We start from the raw sequence: 23516 nt of genomic DNA on the forward strand, positions 1-23516 counted from the left end.
ACAGACAAGTACCTCATAAAACACGGAAAAATGGGCCAATTAATTTTATTAATTTGATTAGCTGAAGTAATTAACATAACTGAAAATATATTAAAAATAAAGTGGATAAGGCAGAATATCAGCCAGCTCAAGTGTGTCTTATAATGTTTATTGAAAAGCGAAGCTGTGTACTACGGTGTGCCTCAGGCAGGAGAGGAATTACTGTAAGTTGTTATTAAGACCTTGATGTGTGATGTGATATGAATAATACATGAGGTTTCCTACAGTCTCCAACTGAAACCCAGTAGTTGTATTTGCATTCCGACAGGAGTTGGTGGTAAAAAATACAGTATAACTTTGGCTTTCAGTGTCTGCAACTGAAGCAGAACCTTTTAAAAAAACGAAAACCAACATCATGAAATGTATGTTCACTTGCCAGAGCAGATCCTGCAACAAAACATGAACTGTGTTTTACTACTGCCCTCTGGCGGTTATGATAGAAAAGCACATATTCATCCCCACAGCACATTTCACATTTCCCTCTGTTTATATAGCATTATAGTCATTGCTATAGGAGCTTGGTATAGATATAGTGGTCCAGAAGCTGCAGTTCAAAACTCAACAGACAGTTTTTATCTTGATAGAGCTTCTGTTAACACTGCTGATTCACTGATCCAAGGTCAAAGGTCAGTCAGCATCTGTCTTTCAACTTGACCTCTATACTCAATTCAACTGCTGCTGTGGGAGCTCATGAGTATCAGTCCGAACTGCCTCAGAGGGAACAATATTCAGAGGTGTCCGTTGGGAGAACACACACACACACACACACACACAAAATCAGTAGTGATAGAGATAGATACAGCATATAAGCATCAAGCGATAAATCATGATAATCCTAATATTGAGGCACTCTCATGAGAATATTAGAAATGAGCCACTGTTGTTGTTGCAGTAAGACACAGTGCTATATGTGAGCTGGCTGTATTTGTGGGTATGTGGGCGTGGCTTGAAAAAAAGATAAGTCTACCTGTCATACTGATGGAAAGATGCAAAATAAACCCAACTTGGTTGCTGTTAGTCATGACCTTGCTTTGTGACCATGGTTCGACATTTCTAAACATCTATATGACAAGTAGGACACAAGTGTATGTATTGTACCATATTGTACTATGACAATATTTAAATGTCACACTAACATTATATAAAATTTTGGCAGTAACATTTAGCTATTATATAAACTTGAAATGCTGAGAGTGATTGAGTAGAAACTCAGAGACAAAGAGAAATTGCAGTAAAATGTAGTAAAATTGTAAAATTGCAATATACAGTACTTACTTCATCATAGTTTCTAAGCAAAGTAGAGCATTTCAGAGTTTGCTGCCACCACCCACAAAGGTCTTTAGTGGGTTGCTCTTTGGCATCGCAGTCATAACTGCAACACAGAGCATGACTGCCCTCCAGTGGCTGAAGGGGCCTCTTTTAATACGGTTCAACTCCAACATACCACTGTGTGATGGAAAACAGCAGCTCCACTTTTGACTCCCAGCCAAGGCCATGGATGAGTGAGAAGGACCGCCCTGACACTCACACAAAGGACCACTACACCCAATGGAAAAACTGACACATAAGTGACAGAGTGGGAGAATGAGAATACAGAGATTAGGGAGGAGTTAATAACCTACTTGCTGCTGTTTTTATTGCACTGAAACTGTGCAGATACTGTGAGAGTTTTTGTTTGTAAGTCAGTAATTCAGTTTTGTATCAGGATTAGTTACATGTATCACACATCTTCACACTCAGTTCAGTTCAATTCAAAGAACTATGGTTTTCTTTTGGGAGCTCCATTTGCGGAGTTCAACATGTAACACCTAAAAATGCACATTTGCAGCATTTAAAAATATACTACAGTCAGTGGGTATGGGTAACACCATAATACATGATCTGATAAATGGAACTCTGACAAGATTGCATGCAATGTAGAAATGGATTTGGTTTCATCATAAGAAACTCATCTTGACAAGAAAGCTGTAGATTAGGAGTCATGTAGCAGGCAGCTGAGTGCATACGTAACAGCATGTGTTGCATTGCATACATACAGTGTTTTAGACTCTCCCTCAGACATTCATCATCTTTGCATCTCTACAGCTGCATCATTTACTGCAGCTGTGCGGAAGAGACATGAGTGTATCTCCTATCAGTAGGCTTGGTAAAAGTGAAATGGAGCAGAGCTTAAGTCATTTATTTTACACTAGTGACAATAAACTGGGTTGATTCTTCACTAGGCCCAGTGGGGTTCTGCATGCACACACATGCCCATATCACTGGTGCATTCCAGCTGGTCTGTTCTGGGTCACCTCGAGAGACAACACATTGGTCTATCTGCAAGATTGATGGTAAATTCCTAAAGCATAACATTCAGCCCCAAGTTTTAGCATATACAACCACACATACATTTGGTTCATAATGCAATCCACAGACACGGATAGTGCGCTTTCAATAGAGTATGGCTAAACAGTTTAGCTTCTTAAGCGAGGACATGCCACACAGTTGGGAGGCGTGGAAAGATTTGCATCACCCTCAGAGCTCCAGTGCAGCCAAACACAGCCCAGTCAGCCACAACATGTTTGACATTCACCCACTAAAGAACGAACCCTGACAGCATCCAGCCCATTAGTCAGGCGAGAAATAACATTCATGTGTCATAAGTGGATTCTGCCACCTTATAGCAGAGTATGGTATATCACAGCACTCTCTGGGTGATGTAATGATCTATTCTTTTCCTTCCAGCTGTCATTTATAAAAAGCTTGTAGATTTCTGGCACTGACCCTGTCTGAGTCATAGAGTCAATACTGGTGATGGAAGTGTGTATGTGACTATATGTGACTATGAGTGTAAGTGGGGAATATAGAGTTATTTTATGAGAGTTATTCTGGAAAACTTAATTTTGCAGGCTTGGTGGGGGTGGGGGGTTGCTAGATCATCGATGGATAATGGCTTGGAGTGCGGTCAAGTTCGTGTGTGTCTGTGTGTGCTGATCTCCATCATACTTTGTAGCGTTGTGTTAGCATGCAGGGGCAGATCCCTTGCCTGGGGTAAAACAGAGGACAGAGTGTTTAGCTGTGGCTGCTTGGCATTGGTAGTGCTGGTGGTATGCTGAACAGTTGGCAGGATCCTTGAGTTCCTCTCTGCTATGAGTGACAGAATGGCACAAGAGGTTTAGACTAGAGACTTATGAGAAGACCTGTAGCCTGTTTCCTGTGTGGAAAAAACCTGTACTAGTGTTATTTTTATGACTGTCACATACTTAGAGTTTAGTCTGCTTAGTCTTATGGAACGCAAATGTACTGGTATTATGGACTTCACATTTATTTTACAATACATGCCAATATATCATAACTTATACTACAAAACATAATCACCTATTTCTTTTATTCACATTAATGGGAAATGTACTGGGCTGCTTCTTTACAAAATATGAAAAGAGCACGCAAGCTGAGCATACACACAAATGTTTAACATTTAGACTAGATTAGATTAGATAGACATTTAGATACATATATATTTAAACCTTATATAAATTGCAGCGCTGAACAGTATTTTCCCTGAAGTACAACAAAATACACTGTAATTTGGAGGTTATCATCACAAGCATTAGTATAAGAGTTTTGACAATTCACTGTAAACAATATTTTAAACAGATGATCTATCAATTTTTTCCCACCATACATTTGATGACTTAAGACATTTTCACAACATTTGACAGATCAAGTAAACAAAAGAAAAGTCTTTTTCTTCCTTCACCTTTACTAGCTCACACTCACACGCAGTAAAGGTGCGAGCTTAGTGCACTTGTAAACATACAATTATTGTACATTGAAATGAACTTCACCATGAAAGGTCAATCTAGTCTGTTTGTAAGCTCCTTGATATATTTTATTTTATATATATACATATATACACTGTATATATGTAAGCCCAGTTAATCATTGTATGTGTACAGTACTGAGTAATGAAATTGTCTAGACAGTCCAATATTAGCATTTGCAAGAATGTGAGTCTGGGTGGATTTAAATGACAAAGTGAAGTTTGTGAGTGTTTATCATCATGGTTAACCTCATGGTTAGATTGATGGAGGAAATTGTTAGTCCGGTGTGAGTTTACAATGAAGAAACATTTTCACAGTTTCCATTTCTCGTTTACACATTGTGTTGTGTTATCGGTAAAATGGGTTATTGGACATAAAATAATGCAGAAAAAGGCAGAATCAAAGAAATGATGGCTGATTATCCTCTGAGCCTTTAAAGGAAAGGCTGTTGGCTAAAGCAGCTTTCTGACTAAAAGCGTGAGAGGGGGACAACAAAAGCATGAAAGCTGCTGAAAGGAGCGGATGAGATAGGATCAGACAACAGATGAATGAGGCCAGAGGCTTGACCTCAGATGACCCAGAGACAGGTCAAAGGTCTGTACACCAGAACTGAGGTCAATTTATCCAGAGAAATGGGTCTAGGTAGTTTGTCGTGTGTCTGACTGTTGCGTGGCCGCTCACTTCCACACTTTTAATCTATAACTGATTGAGATCTGCTTAAGCGAGGTTTGGCTGGGGCTCCTGGAACACATCAACCAGTGGACGGCTTAGCTCTCTGTCATTCTGTGTTGGCCCTGCTCCCTGAATATCAGAAGGATAAAGATCACTAACTCCTCATTTGAAAACAAGAGAGCCTAACTAAAATTTATAAAGGTCTAATTCTTATTTTTGTATGGTCATATAACCATGAGCAAAGACTTTCACCAAATTTAAAAAAAAAAAATTGTTTTTTTAAATTTCTAAAACTTTGCGAGAATTTGGAAGTATATACAAATAAATCCCCATCTCCATCTCTGCTCCCTCCCTTGTGTAACCCTTCGCTCCACCTGAAAAATGTGTTGATGTAATTTATAATACTGGACATGGAAACTTAAACATTCACCACCGAAATTCATCTCTGTCAGCATAGATTAGCCATTGCAGCCATATACTGGAGAGAAGGTGCACTGAACAGAGTCTTCACCATTCATACAAAACACTGTTTTGCTATCCCAGCACAGATGTAATTAAAACCTTCGGCAGCAAAATAAATATTTTTATATTATATACTAGTCATTGGCATCCATTTATGACTCCACTGCAGTAGAGCAGAATGCACATTCATAATTAATTTTCTTTAATGTCTGTTGCGTCTTCAATTTTGGTTCAAGCCAGTAAAAGAAAAACAACATATGGGAAGACAGTGATCAAGTCTTATTCCTTCAGTGTTGAAAAAACAAATTCCATACATTGCTAACACCCTTGTGCTCGCTCAGTTGTTACTGATACAGTACATATGCCCGTAAAATAATTGTTTTTTCTGTACAGTTACAAAGCTTTAGCATTTCTATCTTGATTCACAGGAAAAATGTGTGATATGTTTAAATGTTTTCTGCCACCTCTTTGGACATTGTTGTTGTGTCTCTGCAGTTAGCATCACAGGACCAGAACGACTTACTTTGCCAACCTAATCTCCTCCAGCGAATGCAATCCTCAAGTTCTGTTTGACACCGTCAACAGCGGGATTGCAGTAACCTTTTGTATTTCTTTGTGGATAAGATTACAAATGTCAGAGCTAGCACCACCCCCTCTTCTACTCCCTTTTATGCTTATTCAACTCGGCCATGCAAGACCTCATTGATCTGGTGGGCAGTATGAAACCTTCCTCAAGCACTGTAGACATTCAACCAACTTCCATGCTCAAAACTTTACTGAAATAAAACCTATTAGATATCTCATATCACTGTTATGCGGATGATTTACAGCTGTATGTTTCTTAAATATGCATTCTGTACTATTCCCCCAAACCACCACAAAGAAAAAAAAAAGCAATAAAAATTCTGCCTGTCAGCCATACCTTGTTTTGCACTTTTGAGTTTAGTTTATTATCTGTCTTATAGTATGTTGAGTTTTGGGTTCTGTCCTGTCTAGTGCCCGGTGTCCAGTATCTGTTACATAGTCCGTGTTTTGAGTTTCAGTTATTCCTTGTGTCCAGTTACTCTGTGTGCTTGTGCTGGTTGGTCTGTTACTGTCTGTGTGTCTGATTGTGGGGTTATTATCTGTCCGTGGGTGTTTAGTAGTGGTTTGGTTTTTTCCTGATTTCAGTTCTGTTCCAGTCTCATGTATTAGTTCTGTACCTTCATGCTTGAGTTCTGTCTGCTTGTCTATTTATGTTCTCTGCCAGCTTCATTAATTAATCTGATTTTGTTCATTCTGCTCCAGTCTCTGTGTAGCCTTTATTATTCATCCACATCTTACTTAATATCTGTCTTGTCTCGTATCTTTAGTCCTGTACCTTAGTTCATGTCTTAGTGTTCACTCCTGGTCTGTGTACTCCTGTGTTTTGCCCATGTCTATCTGAGTTCTGTTTTACTTTAGCTTCTGTCTGTTTTCCCTGTTGGTGTTAGTTTTGTGGTGATCTGTCTGCTTGTGTCTTTATTAGTTTATATTTCTTCCTCTGGTCTGTTATGTGTTCAGTAACCTGTGTTCCGTCTGTTCCCCCAGTTGTCACTTTGTCTGCCTGTCTCTCTCTGTTTTCCCTGCTGTCTCTCTGTCTGCCTCGTTAGCCTCATGCTCCTCACTTGTGTTGCTCCCGCCCTGCTCGTTAGTCCCTGTGTATATATACCTGGTGTTTCTGTCTCGTCTTTGTTGGGTCATTGTATGTGGTATACCCTGTGAACCTTGTGTTGCAGTATGTTGTGGTGTTGCCTGCTCTGTCTTGTGCTTGGATTTTGGTCTTTAGACTTTTGCCTGTTTCAGGATTTCACCTTGGATTACTTTGTTTTTGGACTTAGTTTTTCAGCCACTGAACCTCTAAGTGTGCTCGCCTTGTGTTTTGTAAATAAACCCTCTGAGCTATACCTGCTAGCCTGCGTGTCCTGCATTTGGGTCCTCCAACCTGCTTACCTGCCTGACACCACTAATCGTGACACTGTGTAGTAAGTGCCGTGGAGAAGTGGACCAGTGCAGTGGACCAGTATACTTGGTCGCTCTTGACTGACTCCCTGGTGAACAGAGGAAGCTATGGAGTACACAATATCCACACTCAACTAGTCTACAGGTTCTTGTTCCCCTCTGCCTCTCACCTCCTCTGCTACCTCAACAATCTGATGTGACTAGACAATTACATACTAAGAGAGGGAGAAATTATTACAATTAATTGGGTGGGGTATTAACACGATTATAAATTCAAATCCAGAATTTTTTCCTGACAAAGATGCAAAGTAAGGTGCCAAATTAAACCTTATTGCTGTTTATTCAATTAATACATGAAACTGTTCCACCATATTTCATTGGATCCTAACTATTCAGTTTTTACAGATTTCAAGTATCCAAATGTTGATGATGATTATTACATAAAGTGTCTAATAATACATAGGTCATCTTTTTGTTATATTCTAGGGAAGTACTAGACCTGTGTATGTGATAGGGCAATGGAATCATAGGTGAGCTTGTTTGTTTGGGGAGTGTGAACTACAGTTGACCTCTCTGCACATGAACTGGTGCTCACGTGCCTCCACGTGAACGCGCATGCTTAATGGACAGCAGCACCAAACAGTTTTAAATCTGCAGCTCTGCTGAGCTAAATGTATGCCTGCTTATTTATTAGCCTAGTACAGGGGAAATGTTTGTTTTCATTTCCAGCAACATGCAACAAAGTTGACCTGTCTATTTTAAACTACAGTATGTGGTAACTGTTATGATATACATGGTATGGATTACTGTTATTACTATCTGTGGGTACACCTACATGTGGCCAACGCCACTGAGATGTGTTAATTATACACTGCGTGCACAATTATTAGGAAAACTGCATTCCTCAGGATTCATTTAATCATTGAACAAACACAATGATCCCAGTCATGGAGAATGTATCAGTTTACAGAATTATCAGGCAACTAAATTACCAAAATAATGTATATCAAAGGACTTGTTTATTCTCACTTTAAGTGAGTAAGTGAGTTAAGTAAGCGTTTCTTTTAAATAACTGCCATGAGCCTTACATCCATGGAGTTTCTTGATCTGTTCACTATGAACTTTTTCCGAAGCAGCAACCACAGCCTCCCAAATGCGGTTCAAAGAGGTGTATTGTCTACCCTGACACGTTTGAGGAAAAACCAACAAGTTCTCAATAGCAGCCAAGTCAGGAGAGGAAAGGGGCCAGGTCCTTGTCATCACTGTCCTGCATAAAGATCATGGCCTTCAAAACGGAGGGCTTCTGCCTGTACCACTGCTTGAATAACGTATCATCCAGAAACTGGCAGTAGGTTTGGAGTTCAGTCCATCTTCAACCTGAAAACGTCCAACTATCTCATCCTTAATGACACAAGCCCTTAACAGTACCCCTCCTCCACCTTGCTGGCACCTGAGTTGAAGTGGTGCTGTGTCCATCAGTGATCCAGCCACTGGCCCATCCTTCTGGTCCATCAAGAGCCACTCTGATTTAATTTCTCCATAAATGTTTGGCACCTTGTACTTCTGGACACTCCAGGAACGTTTGCAGTTCTGGAATATAGTGGCACTGGAGGATAATGGGCTCCAGGTAGCTACATGTTTAATTCTACTCAAGTCTTTTGCTGTTACATTTTGTTCTCCATGGGCTTTTTGCACCCCAGTTGACTATTCACATCAAAATGTTTGATTGTCCAGTGGTCACGCCTCAAAGGTTTAGCTATTTCAAGAGTGTTGCATCTGCCTGAATAGCATTTACCATTTTACCTGACTTAATGAAGCTGCCTAATAATCATGCAGACCTTGACATTTGTGTTGCCCCTTCCTCCTTACATAAATACATATCACCTGAAAATGATTGATTACATTAACGTTAAGTGACCACAATTAGATGGTCAGAATGTGAAAGCTGGCTGAAAATGAAATGTGAACACCCCTGCATTATCGAAATTAAAACACAGTAGGGCGTATCAATTTAGCACTCACAAGTTTATTTGAATGAGGATATTATAACGTTGTATTGTTTCCACTTTATGCTTCAATTAGTGATTTTGAGAGAGTTTACTGGTTCAGTGAATCGGTAGAAGAGAGTGATTAAGATGCTCTCCATTAAACGGGTAAGCCTCCTGCAAATTACTTGCACAAAATCTTAGCCTTTTTGGCAGGTACGCCATCCCCCTCACCTTCATCCATCACTGAATCCTCGCGCTGCTGTTCTTCTTCAAAGGCTCTTCTCATTCTTCTTCTTCATGTTTTATAGGCGGTGACCGTCACTAGATGTTACAGATAATATTCTACATACTGCCACCTGCTTTACCGGAGGTGAATGTAGCAAACATAGCAAATACGCCCAGCTGGGTTTTTTAAAGGAAGGCTGGAAGATTTACGGGAAAATTTTTAAACGGGACAACCGCGGGAGAGAATGGTAAAATACGGGAGAGTCCCGGGAAAAACGGGAGTATTGACAGGTATGTATTCGTCGTCATTAATTTAAATAATCATCATATATGACTGTCATGATGGTATGGCACACAAACCGCCTCCCTGGGAGTCTTTTTTCCCTGCATGCTGCTCCCTGCTTACGGCTTCAACTACACTCTCCTCCTGCTCCCCTCCTCCTCTGTTCCCTGTACCTTCCTGTCACACGCCTGCTCCAGCCACCTCTCCTCTTTCCACCTGTTACTGCATAACAATTACTGCCGTCCACATAGAGGTTCTGCTCTGACCATCTGACCCAGATCCAAAGCATCTGAAAAAGAGACGCAGAGAGGGGAAGAGGGGGAGGGGTGGGCCCGGCCCAGTAAGATATGTGATTGGGCCAGCCTATTGTCATTATAGAAAAGGAACCAATGGACTGCTGCCCCTGCTTTATAATAGGGTGATCGTTAGAAATTAAAATATATCTATTGCTATGCAACCGGCCACCAAGGTGCGCAGGCCTACCAGGGTATTCCAGATTACCAGTTCTTTTAAGCCTGATGAGACTGACATAATGGATGTCCTGCACAATTGTGTCACTGTACCCTAAGGACTGGATAACAACTTTTTACAGCTCAATGCAGATAAGACTGAGGTTCTTAGTATTGCTTCAGATATCATAGCTTCCATCGTTGCCTGAGTAGTCTGAAATCTCTGTTTTATATATTTGCTCAGGCCATGCACTTAGACCATCATATCAAATCACTGACTCGTACATGTTTCTTCCACTTAAGAAAAAATGCAAAACTCAGATCTGTTGTTTCATAACCTGACCTCGAGATGATAATTCAGGCTTTTCATTATCCCATTTGGACTAGATTAAACTTTTAATTCTCTTTTCACCTGCCTCAGCAGGTCTCCTTGGACCGTCTACAAATGGTCCAAAATGCTGCTGCAAGGCAGGTCCAGCAGGTCGACTCACATCACACCCATCTTTATCTTTAAGTTGGCTTCCCATCAGGTCACCTGCATGGCCAGGCACCTGTGTGACCTGCTCCATCCTATATCACCAGTACGTCACTTAATTCTTCTGATTAAGGCTTACTCGTCATTCCTCACGTTTGACTAAAATGCAAAAGGTAATCTTGACTTTGAAGTGATCGCTCCGAAACTGTGAAACGCTCTTCCTATAGACTTGCGATTTTTAGTCTCTGGATTTCTTGTCTCATTCTTTCCAGTGTTTGTAATCTTGTGTGTTTTAAAGGTTTTTGCTTATGTTTCATTGTTTGATTTCTAATCATTTTACTAATTTGTGACCTTGCTCTGTGAAAGGTGCTATACTAATTTAACTTTACTTACTTACTTTACTTGTTCATATGTTATTGACAGGTTAATAGATAGCAGTAACCGTTACTGTACACATTGTATTTTTGGGATACCTAAGTTTATCATACTAATTTACAGTACTTTTTAAACTGTACAGTATATGTGGTGAGATATATATTGGGGAAGGAATAACTCCACAACATTAATTGGACTTGCAGAATTAAGTATACATCCAGTAACTTTAACTCTTATATTATTCATAAATTGATATGTGTAACATTTAAGTTGCTATTTCATGTACCCTTTGGGACAAAAATAAATAAATAAATAAATAAAGTAGACATGCCATCTCACACCGATTTGATTAGTTGTAAATGCAGGTGCTGTGAAGTTATCAAACATCTTACTAAACTATATGGCTTTGGTCTTGGCCATTCAGAAGCTAGGTTGTTTTGTCAGAACAGTTAGGTTTATTGATAGCTGTCAGAATACAAAGTTAATTATGCAGCAATAGTGCACTTGCAACCGCTGGCTTCAAGGTGTTTTTTCTGTCTAAATTTAACCATTAGCTAACATTTTCATGTGGTGAACACATCAAAATAGCACATCTGTTTTATGCTGTTGCAACATTATCCAATTAGTGGTCGAGGAAAGGAATTTTCTAAGCCACCGCATAATCTACTTTTCACAGTTCATGCTGGTTGTGCGAAACTATGTTGATGAGTATACACTGGTGGTTCAAAATATGTGACCCCAAACAAGTGTGTTTTATTCCAGGAAATGTGTTTGTCAGTTCACACAAAGTGTTGATTTTATTGACTTAAAAAACCCCAGTGTTTACCTTCAGTTCTCCTCAAAGCACATCTTGCCATGATTTTTGCGGAACTGTCAGTGCAGTAATTATGGACACATGAAGTGACAAACAAAGGCAGTGGAGGTTACAGAGACATGAACCAGTCAGACAGTGCAAACACCAGTCTTACTGGCATTGCTTAGCGCCTCACTGGCGTCAGTTTGAAACTATAACTTATTAATTGTTTTTTGGCTCTTTTATTTGTAAGCATTAAATGAATTGGGACTTTGGGGAACCACAAAAAACTACTGGTTTTAGGTGGAGTGTGGCACATTTTAAAGTATTTTGAAGGAATAATATGACGGTCTACACATACAGTATAGCAGATTGCTTGTGTTTGTCTGGTATAAGTCTCATGGTGATCTAAAACATAGCTTAAGGTCATTAATCAGAGTTAGGGAGAAATGTAAACATACTGACATCTTCAGATGGATTAATAGGAGACACTGACACTGTTCACTGTATCACTGCCATTTTAAGAGTGATACAGCGTAGGTTATCAGGTTAACTGATTCTGAGGAGCAACAAATCTGTAACAAGCCTTAGCACAGATACCTTACACTCAGTTATCATTTTCCCATTCGTATTATAACGTAACGTATTATATTGAATGGTCACCTCACACCTCTGTCCACTTGATAAGTAAGATGTGAGTTCAGACAAGGACAAGCTGTTGATGTGAAGCGTGTCTGGCATCTGTAGGAGGAAAAAAAATGCAGGAAAAGACACACACTAGCCTATAATTTACCAAGAGAGACATCCCAGCTTACAGATACACCCAAAGTATGACTCACACTCTTAATTCATGGATGTGGATACTGTATGAACTACTTTTTCAAGCATTTGTTTTCAATTGAACACATTTTGTTAAGTTTATGTGTACATCACACAGGGGTTTCTTTTTTATATGGTTTATTTGTCAGATTGGTTGAGCAATTAATTACAGGCTTTAAACAAGAGAGCTGGCCTTAATTGGTCACAGACAGTCGTACTATATAAGAGGACTGCTTCTGCGCCACTTTAAAGCAGACTGTGGGGAAAAAGTGCCACAACATAGCCTATCCCTTGTTGCAGTGTCGCATGGTGGTCATGCCCTGTAGCAGGATGAGAGTTAATTAAATTTACATGTCACTATTCATATTTTATGAACACAAACATACGCACGGTGTCTCATGCACAGACGTCATGCACTCACACAGCGACAGACACCACATACACACCCACAGTCACACTGAGAAAAGTTGTTTTTCCAGTTTAGTGAATTATAAGTGGAGAGGTTTTTCTTCAGCCAAACCTAAAATGTTGTCAGAATTGATGCAATGTGCAACACTGTAGTTTCCCCATGTGATTCAAACTCAGTATCTTTTCCACGTATCCACCCTTGTTTTTTGGCTTTGGTGCTAAATGAAATGTGACATTTCCGTGTGGGCATAAATCACAAACTAGTGAGCTAGAAAAAAGTTGAAGTTGAAGGCAGATGTTTAGTCAATGCTTGTCACCATTATTATTATATCTATCTCTATTTTGTCTGCTAACAGTGATCACAGCTAAGTGTGTTTAAGACAAACTGTCCAGACAGATGACAAGACTACATTAAAAGAGCTTTTCAAACGGCCTGGTTTTTCAATCTTAAACCTTTCCCCATAAATACTCTCATGTCACTGTGCCAAACATGACGGATGACAATGCACAGGAAGTGAGCTTTTTCGTCCTGTGCACACATGAAAGCACATACACACAGGAACACAATATACATAAATTCACAAGGAATCCCCCCCCCCCCACACACACACACACACCTGTAGATTATCTGAACGCTACCACGATGATGGATAACAATACACCTGAGGCCAGGTCACTTCCACATATCACTCCAGAGGCGAAACCCATTCCTCCTCTTCACCATCTGTGACTGCAGAGCACTGGCCAGGACTGGGTTTCCCATTACTAACCCTTTAACTGAGAAATATGTCCTGAGAGATGAATCACAGGAAGTATAGAAAGCCAAAATTGTGGCCACATAGCTTCATTGATAGCGGTTTTGTAACCACCTGAGCATGGATGATACATCGTGGTTTCTGGCATTATATTTGGCAAAGAGAGAATGTGTTTCCCCTATGCTTCGGTGCCATGGAAACTCATGCGAAACGTGCACTTACTTATGGCCTCACCTGAGGGTTAGCAGTTCTCAGTAGGAGAGATATTAGGAAATAATGGAGTGTAACAGCATATATGCAGACTTCTTTCCATCTTAAACTTAAGTTTGAAGTGGTTACAAGTAGGATTTCATATGCGTGAAGGTGTGCAGTGGGTTTTATACCATAATGTTCACACTCAGCAGACACAGCTAGCCAACCATAACACACCTGACTTCTCAGTCAGAGTAGTCCTGCGTCTCTTCCTTCACTGCCTGCATCTCTCCCAGTTCATTCATCTGTGGCTTAACATTGACTTGACAAATAGGATAAACATGTGTGTCTTGGTGAGGTTATGTTACCTAGCCTCTCCATGATTTAACTTTCATCTACTGTAATCACTGATGTATGGCAAGGAAACAAGTACTGCTACCTGCCTTCAAATTCTGACTGATGTCTCTGTAGTCAGTGTGTGCCACAGGGATAAACTCCACTGGCCATATGACAGCCACCTGTGTAAACGGCTGGAGTATCTAGTGGCTCTGAAACACTGGATCCTCAGAGTGCTGCTGCTGTTGCTGTGGGAGACCAGGGACCTGACCTCTCTTTCGGTGAGGGGAGCCCTGCAGGCGGTCAATGGTAGACATGCACTAACATACACACAGTTTCATGCATAAATGCATGTACATACTCACCCAATTAGGTCTATCTTGCTTTAAATCTCTTTAATTCCTTTTCCTTCTTACTCTCCTTACACTGTAACACTGCAGTTCAACGCACAAAAGTATTAGACACTTGCATGTGCATAAACAGTGTGCCTGTTGGTGGGGGGGCAGAAGGAGTGTACATGTCTGTCTCTGCGGGTCAAACAGGAGGTGAGGGAGGCTTCTGTTGAAACAGGGCGGATATTTACACAGCATTAACATGAATGAAAATATTATCTGTGTTCAGAGAGCATGAAAGGAACTCCGTCAGACGTTTGGACACGGCCTGTTCAAACAAACCTTAGACATCAGCACTCAATCAAAAAGTATTTTCACACACTCCGGCTTCCTTAAACAGCAGCTAAAGGTACGAGGCATTTAGTGATGTGACACATCAAATTTTGTGACCGTGAATGATACGATCTCTGAAATTTGACACATTCCTAGAACTTGGACATTGCAGAGCAAATATCTCTGCAGTGCAGTACTACATGCTGAATTAATATTCCAGGTATTGGTGGAATCCCAGGGACGCATGTAAGAGGACAGAATTTCAATGGAGGTGGGAAGAAAGTGGGTGTATGGCTGCTGTGTAGGCGTGCTGCATGCAAGCCACTAGCACAGTCAGAGTCAGACTAATGGAAACATCAAGGGCTGAAAGTACAACGCACAAATCAAGGAAAGGGAAGGGAAGCAGGGGACAGAGTGAGGAAGTCATAGTTAAAGTTGAGCAGTTGCTGTTTCTGGTCTGAGGCAGATTTCTGACTGATTACTGCTATTAGACTGGGTGAAGGAAGGAGAGACCCATTCAGTCACAGAGGAGCCGATGCGTATAAGTGGTTGCTTTGCCCACTGGCCTGCTACTACTGCATTAGGCTCTTTAAATGGCTATTAATCTGAGGCAGTGGCTTAAGACATCGGAAATGAAAATCTTCCGGGCACCTTTCACCAGGATGCAAGGCTAAAATATGCTTTTACATTAATGCTTTGGTTCAAAGTGATGAAATTGTGTGTCACGGTCAGTCAGATAGTGTCAGCGCCATGGGAAGCTGACATTGAACAGTTGTCTCGCTCTCAACAACAGATGAGAGTCTATAATTGCACAAGGCAATGGAATAACAGAGATAGTGTATGTTACAAGACCTCCACGCACACAAAGTCCTTCTGTTCTGGCAGGGAACAGGTGCAACGTGGGAGTTGGAGTTCCCAGATCCCAGGGTGGTACAAGAGGGTGGGGGTGCAGCTGCTAGAGCCTAATGCAATCATTTCCAAGTCCATATTACTGTATGTGTCTTAATTTATAGGCTGGCCATTTGTTGTTGGGCATACATTCACACTTGTTCATATATTTCTCTATTCTGTCTCCCGTTTTAGCTATTCATCCTATGTATGTTTTCTTTGTCTGTGTATGAGTTGCTGCAGTTTTATTTTTGCTGTTAATCAATATAGAGATTTCAATTATGAACGAGGATAAATACAGGGAAATGTTCTGTTTAAATCCCTGTTTTGCAAACTAAAACATTTATACCACAAGGTGCTCCAGACACAGACTTGAACACTTTTTTGTCAGACTGATGGAATGCTTCCATTATAGGGATCAGCATGCCTTAATGTTGGTGTCACCACACAGCCATGACACAGAGACAGAGAGAAACAGATGTATTTCAGTGAGCTTTATGAGAGACAGACAACACTCTGCTCCGGTAACTGGACGCCTGCAGGGACTTTCCCGTAGGACATGTGCAAATTCAATAATGACTCCAGTCACATCTTGTACATTTTTTCTTTTGAGAGTGTGTGCTTGCTAATCAGATTCAGAAAGCTCTGGATCTTGAGACAAAACAAAAAACAACAAAGTCACGAACAAAAAAAGACTGCATGTCAATGAGTTCAACATTTTTTGTTGTTGTTGTTGTACACAATGCAGGCAATAATGAAAACCCATACTCACACATAGGTACACATACACAAACAGTACTGGAAACAGAGACAGATACTAACTCATTTAGACAGGATGCAGTAGCAGAGAAAGAAAGACGAAACAGTGAAAAAGCCAGGCGTGGTATGAAACATTAAGGAAGGAAGACACAAGGACAAACTAATAACTAGGTTTTACAGAACGGAGGAGTGCGAGAGATGAGTAGAGAGATAAACAGAAGGAGAGATTAGATGGGAAGGGATAAAAAAAATTGCCATGAAAGAAACCTTGTTCTTAAAAATCCATGGTAACAGTGATAATGACTATCCACATGGAAACAAACACAAAGAGGGCAATAATTGGAAATGAAAGAAATGTCAGAGTTAAGAGACTGAAAACCTTGGCTCAGGTCCATGTTAATGCAGCGGAGGTAGGAACAAAAAGAAGGTGGTGAGGGGAAGCAAGGGGTGGTCTTTAGAGTGACATGAGAGGCAGTATTTCTTAGGGGAGAGTCTTACAGAGCCTGCCTGGGAGACACACACACTTAATCCAGCTGCCTGGGAGGGAGGGAGAAAGAGATCTCTAGAAGAAGGAGCAGGCGATTTTCAGCCCATCAAGCTGATACACACTCCCCACGTTACCAACCACACAAACAGGCTTTTCCTCAGACACACCACGGCAGGTGGCCTCTGCCTAGATCAGAAACCATCTTAATTAACTCACTGAGGTTTGAGCTGAGGTTTGGATCCTCCCCCCCACCCCGCTCAAGCGTGAGCAGAGTTAAGAGTTGGAGCTTCACTTTCTTCCCCAGTGCAGAGAGACCGCACGCCAGGCACGAGGCTCTCCACTCCTCCCTTCTCCCACTTTGCCTTTTCCTGGGCTCCTGTCCAGAGAATGACTGGCTCCAGTGGACCCAAGAGGAGGGACGCAGCCTGAGGATACAGTACAGCAGCTCCAGCCTTGCCTGCCTGCCTGCCTGCCTGCCTGCTGGGACAGACACTTGCAGTGAGATTTTACAAATCAGCAGCTCCAACACCTTCTGTGGGATTCCATGGACTTGATTTAATATTATTTTTTTCTGTCAACAGATCAGAAAGACTAGATTAAAGCTGGGCATAAAGACAGACAAACAGACGGACTGACATATGGACAGAGAGCAGTGGGCACTGCGGCGTGAATGTGGCAACTGGACTTCTCTTCTCTGTGGTTACTAAGACCAAACAAGGATAATAGCCAGAGCACTATCCTGTCCACCGAGGTAGTGGGTGGATGCAGCTTTCAGCAGACTGCTATAGGGGTAAGCAGAGACTGTATAGAAGCTACATACATCTAGTTGATCCATTCTGGCAATCATCAGAAAATGGACTTTTACTTCCAAGCAGATCTTTGTTGGATCGTTATGTCCGATATTATATATTGAACATTGTTTACAGAAACTTGCAGGACAAAGAACTGTGGAATTTCTTTCTTTTCATGGACTTGCTGCCCATGTTGAGTGGACTTCTGTGTAGATGAACGTGGAGTGTGTATCTCACTGAGGATGGCAGAGTGCATAAGGGCTGTGTATCTGACAGTGATGCTGCTGTATCTTGCTCTGCTGGCTACGGCTCACACAGCCCACAGCATCTACCCAAGGATACGGCTGTCCAACAAAGGTAAGAAAAACAGAGTTTTTCTGTTATAAGCTTTTAACCAACTTTGGAAACAAATAATGGTGTTGAACAAATGCAAATGCACCAATATAAAGGCAATGGCAGCCTTCAGGTGATGCAGCATGGTGTGTGTGCAACTGTCCAGAATAGTCAAGGCAGGATTCTGTGTTCACTGCATATTGACAATAAGATGGGTGTAACAGAACAGCATTTTCCACACTTTGATAGACCCCAACTCTCAGTTTATAGCAGTGGTCATTGCAGCATTTTGTTGGTACCACTAAAATTAACTAAGTCAAAGAAAGAAAAAAATGTACTGTCACCAAAGTGAAGTCAGAGACGTTTGAGTCAGGGTGAGTGAAAGAAGAAGGGTTGTCATTAACATGTTTTGAGGTGGTCACTGAAGATTTACGTTTTAGCCTTAGAGCCTGAGAGAACACCATGCATGGTTTGGATCTAAGAGAGGTGACTTCTGCTCTGCCTTTGTAATTGTGAGTGCATACTTTTTTTTTTTAGCTCACTGTTGATGTTCGAGGAGCCTCCTTGTAGTTTGTTTTGATCCTTTGGATATGGTGGCTGAGTATCCACAATGTGTCTTTCTCTCATTCCATAGCAGCAGAGCGATGGAGGAGGTTTTTGTGGACATGGGAAAGGAGGAAGCTGAGTATGAGGGAGAGAAAACTGTTTATGTGTATGCCTGTTTACGTGTGTGTGGGAGTGTGTGGTATGGATGTGCATCCGCTGGTATGCGGACTGATTGTTGTGTATCTCTTGAACAATAATGGGGGTTTTATCTTTGCAGATAAAAGTCTAAGTAAACATTGCCTTTTTTTTGCACAGTTTCTTTGAGCTCTATAGCAACAGAAGGTGATGATTCCACATAAGCCTGTTAGTCATGGTTGAATATAGGTGAGGAATTTGAATGGTCAATAACTCATAAATACGGTGCTGTGAGTCTCTTATGAGAGTTGACATGTCTGGTTCATCAGCTACATCTGTAAGGAGGGTTTGCTGTATTTTGATATATACTGCATACATTATTTCTCCCCTTTTTGCATGGTGGAATTTCTCAGCCACAAGAGAATACATATATAAATACAGTAATGAATTGAATGAATTTGAAAGATAAAGTGAGAGAAAAAGATGAGAAAAAGAGATTGGCACTTTTGACTACAGTAATGCAAAGTTATCAACAGAAGTGAGAATATTATTGCTGATATGCTTAGTCATAAATGCCACATCAATATCTGTTATGATCCTGACTTTTATATATCAGCCAATTCATTCAACCGCCTGAGGGGAAAGCTACTGCAGTGATTGACATCCCACCTCTCTCTCTCTCTCTCTCTCTGATGCATGTTCTGGCTAGCACAGAGCGCCATGAAAAGGCTGCAGTTGGATCCTATCATTATGGAATGAAAAACATATAAGCCTTAATGTATGCCTCAGGGGCTCTGCCAGTGAATTTTGCACACAAGTTCATACAAACTCACACCCACACAGAGAGAGACAGACACATGCACACATCCACAGGCGGAATAGTGCGAATTCTTCACACGCCGATGACTTGGATGCAGTTCAGGGAGATGGTGAGGGATGTGGTTTTAACTATTCACCCTTAGACTAAGAAAATATTAACATAACATCTGGTATCAAAACAGGGTGAAAAAACTAGATTCTCCTCTTTGAGTGAAAGATTGATAATGGGCAAGAAAAGTTAATAACATCAGTGCTGAAATATTTTTAATCCACTTCTGGTTAGGTGGGCAGTGGATACCAAGTGGATCAATAGAAATCCCGATGATATATCAGATCAACTTTCTCCTGGCTTCTGGGAATGAATTCCTTTGGGCACATTATCATGTGTTTCAAGGACGACCTTACTACCATGTGGTATGGATCGCTGCTTGCTTTGATGTTAGCCACACCTCACACATGGTGTAGAATTATTATTTGCTCTCTCTTTCATCTTTATAACATCTTCTTGTCTAGACTTCTGGACCAGTGAAGATTTTTCTAGATTTCCGCATTTGTTTCACTTTCATCCCAGTCATCCTTCCATAACACCCCCGATTAACTCCAGTTCCAAAAGGTTGTTACCTGAATCACATGGTGTATTCAGTTACAATCACGGACACTCTGCTGTCTTTAGAGAGAATTGACCCTAATCTTTGACAGCACAGCTTCCAAAGACCTTAAACACAGGCTAAAGATTGTGATAAACCTCAATTGCTTGGACCATTGGCCAATCAAACTCTCTAAACCCTGGTTAATTATACACAAAAATAGACACAAGGGAAATATAGAATAGAGAATAAAATGTACTATTTGTTTTGTACTCTTATATTATTGTTTTGTACCTTTGGACATCCATGAGATTTGGATCTGTATCGCCCAAGGCTATTGGCAGTAGCTTCAGATCTCCGGGCCTGTGGAGTGAAATGAGCTCTTCTTTTAGGACAACCATCAATTCTGCTGCTAATTAAGCTGTTGCACAGCTAGCATGTGTCAGAGTCCCAGCAGGCTGTAGGTAAAGGCTAAGATTTATTTAGGTGCCGCTATATAGCGCGGGCATCATGCTTGGTTTGAGCTGCTGAGCTTGATACAGCAGTTTTCATTATAGTGATGACCTTATCAGATGAATGACATTTCCAAAAACTCCTGCCTTCTGCGTAGTTTCATATGCTGGCTAATTTAGTGAGCTTTGCACTTGAAAGTGAGGTTGTGTTGGACATTCAGTCCCTGTTGAGTTCAGTCCTGTCAGTTCATTTCAATTCAGCAGTGATTTTGGACAAATCAGAATAATGCATTCCTGGTTTAGTGAAGCTTAAAATTTCTCCCGACTCACATAATAAATACTTGTCCAGAACAGCTCTGGCAATGGGCATTTAAAGAAACCAATGATCTGGGAAAGAAAATGGAAAAATCTCCAGAAGAATCTGAGAGAGTCTGTGCTATGTGATTTGAGCCAAACACACACACACAAAAAAAATCATCTTGTAAAATTCCTAAAATTGTCTTTCACATTCCTGAAAAACAACATCTGTTGTCAGGTTATTATTGTAGAGAAGCTTGTCTCTCCTAAAACATGTCTGAGCTTAGTAAAAGTGTTCATGAGGGCTGCTATGGCAAACACACAGAATAAAATGTGACCATTCCACAGTAATTAAATTGACCAGGGATTCACTCAGCATGCCTGCCAAAAATGCGTGTACTAAAAAGTTGGAATTGTTCTGTAAGATATTTAAAATATTTTCAGCAGATCTGTGAAGGTGAATAAAGTTATCTGGTGATGCTAAGCTGTTCTGACAGGTTTAACATTATACTGTATATGTTTGCTTATATAAATAAACATTGAAAAATGTTTCAACCCAACATTTATCTCATTGAAATTCTAAACAAAAGATCACTTGAAAGCTGAATTTACTCAAGTACAATGTATACATATGTGTGCACAAGACATATACTATTCTAAAACTGAATGACGTGAAGCAAATACACTGGTCAACAAATGCTTGAACTTCTTTAGACATTTCTTTTCTTCAGGACTTACTGTAAACTTGCGCGATTTAAGCAGGAGCTGAGGAACATGCATGTGTTAGCACAGGGACTCGGGTAGCAATTACTGATGTTTGAAACCCCCCTTTGAGCTGTAATTTTAAACCTTCCTCTCCAGACAAGAAAAAGCTCCCTCTATATATTTTACAACCTTGAAATGACGTGGCTGTAGGTGACTTTATTCAGAGAGTGAGATGGGGAATACCAATGGCCTGAAGTTGTGTCTGCCTGAAATGAACTGAAGAGGGGGAAAAAAATTTTCTATATAAAGCTAATGTGCAAATTGAGGAGTCCCATTAACTTTTTTCCACCTACATGTGGAGGGACCTATAATTAACATTTACCATGTTGGATCATTGCCATAGGGCAGTCATAGACTGTATATCAAACTGCTGGGAAATGGAGGGTATGGTGATGATTAGATAAATCACACCTTTTAGGTCAGCAAAAGAAAAATTATATTTTTTCAACCCCTTCCCCTCCCCTCCACGCTGACCTCTCCCTCTCTCTCTCTCTCCCTCCCTCTCTCTCTCTCTAGCGTTCTCATTCTGTCTGTGTACACCTCAGCGTCCTTTTCTCTCCCATTGTGTTATGTGTGTGCTCTCCAGTTCATTAATGAGATGTCCAGAGGGGAAGGCAGCTGGTGAAACTCTAATATCCTTTCTGACCTTTTCCCAGTGAAGGGACAGGGGAGAGGAGATGAGTTTGTGAAATGGGAAAAGGAGAGAAGGCACAAAGATTGTTTGAGTCTTCAGAGAGTATGTTGCAGTGAGATAACAGAGGGGGGCGAGAAAAAGATGAAGGATGACAAGTGAGGTGAAATTTGTGAATGAAAAGACACAGAAATGACAAGTGGATATTGCTTATTGTAGGCTGGCAGTTAAGAGCAAAGCAAAGCTTGTTTTCCTTTATTTTGCTATGACAACTTGTTGGGGCACAATGAAGGAATAACTTTAAAAGCAAAATAAACTGAATAACTAATACACTAACAAATGCAGTAAATACATCTATATGCAAGTTTAAGTTTGTTCAAAGTGTTCTGCTATACTTAAACATTTGAGCAGAGTTTTTTCAGTTGTTTTCTTTAGATATTCTGGGGAAATTACAGTTCATAAAAAAAGGTTTACACTTGATGGGGCTTTTGACATATAGCCGTACATTGACACACAGCAAGCCACATCAGTAATTTGGCCATGGTCATATACAGGTATGGTTGAAGCAACATAGTTTGGAACAGGTGGGTATACTTTGATTAAATATCAGTCTAAAACATCTGTTTGATTAAGAGGTGTGTTCGGATAATTTACAAGATTATGTCAGTTGTTAACAACACCAATCAGGAGATAGACTTACACTCTTTATTACAGAGAAACACACATTGCTCTCTTTCTCTCTCATCCGGCTCAGACACTCCATGTGGCTTTCATTTTGCTCTGTGACATCATCGCCCCCCTCACACACACACACACACACACACATACACACAAGAGGATATGGGAACACAGTCTCACTCAGGCCTTCGACGGCACGAGGAGAACAAACTCCCTCCTTATTCTTGTCCCCTTTAACTCTAGCCTTCTCCTCTTTGTTTCTGTTCCAGCACAAGTCCCATTACTCAATAAGTAAACCTCCATAGGCTTATTTCTCTGGAATTATGATACTGTCTTCCCCAAGTTTCATTTCTTACTTGAAATGTGTGCTGAGTATTATTTAATTTGTGTTTTTAAGTTTTCTGAGGAATGTTTTTTATGAACTCCTGTGTGCAGTTATCTTGGTGTCTTTGACAAAACATGCATATTTCCCCCTGCTACTAAGAGACATATAATCTAAAGTAGATTTCTTCTGCACAGACACACTTATTTTTCTCCCCTGTGTAGGAAAACAGTGTTTCCATACATGAATAAAGAGGAGATCACAAAGTTTATTTTGATTTCACTTCACCAAATCTTCTCAGGCA

The 23516-nt window shown here is 40.6% G+C and overlaps 1 protein-coding gene across 4 annotated transcripts in view; it reads left to right on the forward strand.

Annotated features, from left to right (window-relative positions):
• The first annotated feature begins 9010 nt into the window (after positions 1 to 9010).
• The window catches only part of sema3e (sema domain, immunoglobulin domain (Ig), short basic domain, secreted, (semaphorin) 3E), a 30227-nt gene continuing 15721 nt past the window's right edge, over positions 9011 to 23516 (forward strand). The window contains exons 1-3 of one of the 4 annotated variants that reach the window (XM_038705663.1): positions 9013 to 9463; positions 17161 to 17646; positions 17783 to 18004. In XM_038705663.1, the coding sequence (XP_038561591.1) occupies positions 17890 to 18004 (115 nt within the window). In that variant the 5' untranslated portion in view covers positions 9013 to 9463; positions 17161 to 17646; positions 17783 to 17889. Of the gene's footprint in view, positions 9464 to 17160; positions 18005 to 23516 lie in introns of all 4 variants that reach the window. The other 3 variants (XM_038705662.1, XM_038705664.1, XM_038705660.1) reach the window with 3 other exon arrangements.

This window comes from Micropterus salmoides, unplaced genomic scaffold, assembly GCF_014851395.1.
Source record: "Micropterus salmoides isolate LMB-PRFRI ecotype aquatic unplaced genomic scaffold, ASM1485139v1 Ms_hic_scaffold_8, whole genome shotgun sequence".
Lineage (NCBI taxonomy): Eukaryota > Metazoa > Chordata > Actinopteri > Centrarchiformes > Centrarchidae > Micropterus > Micropterus salmoides.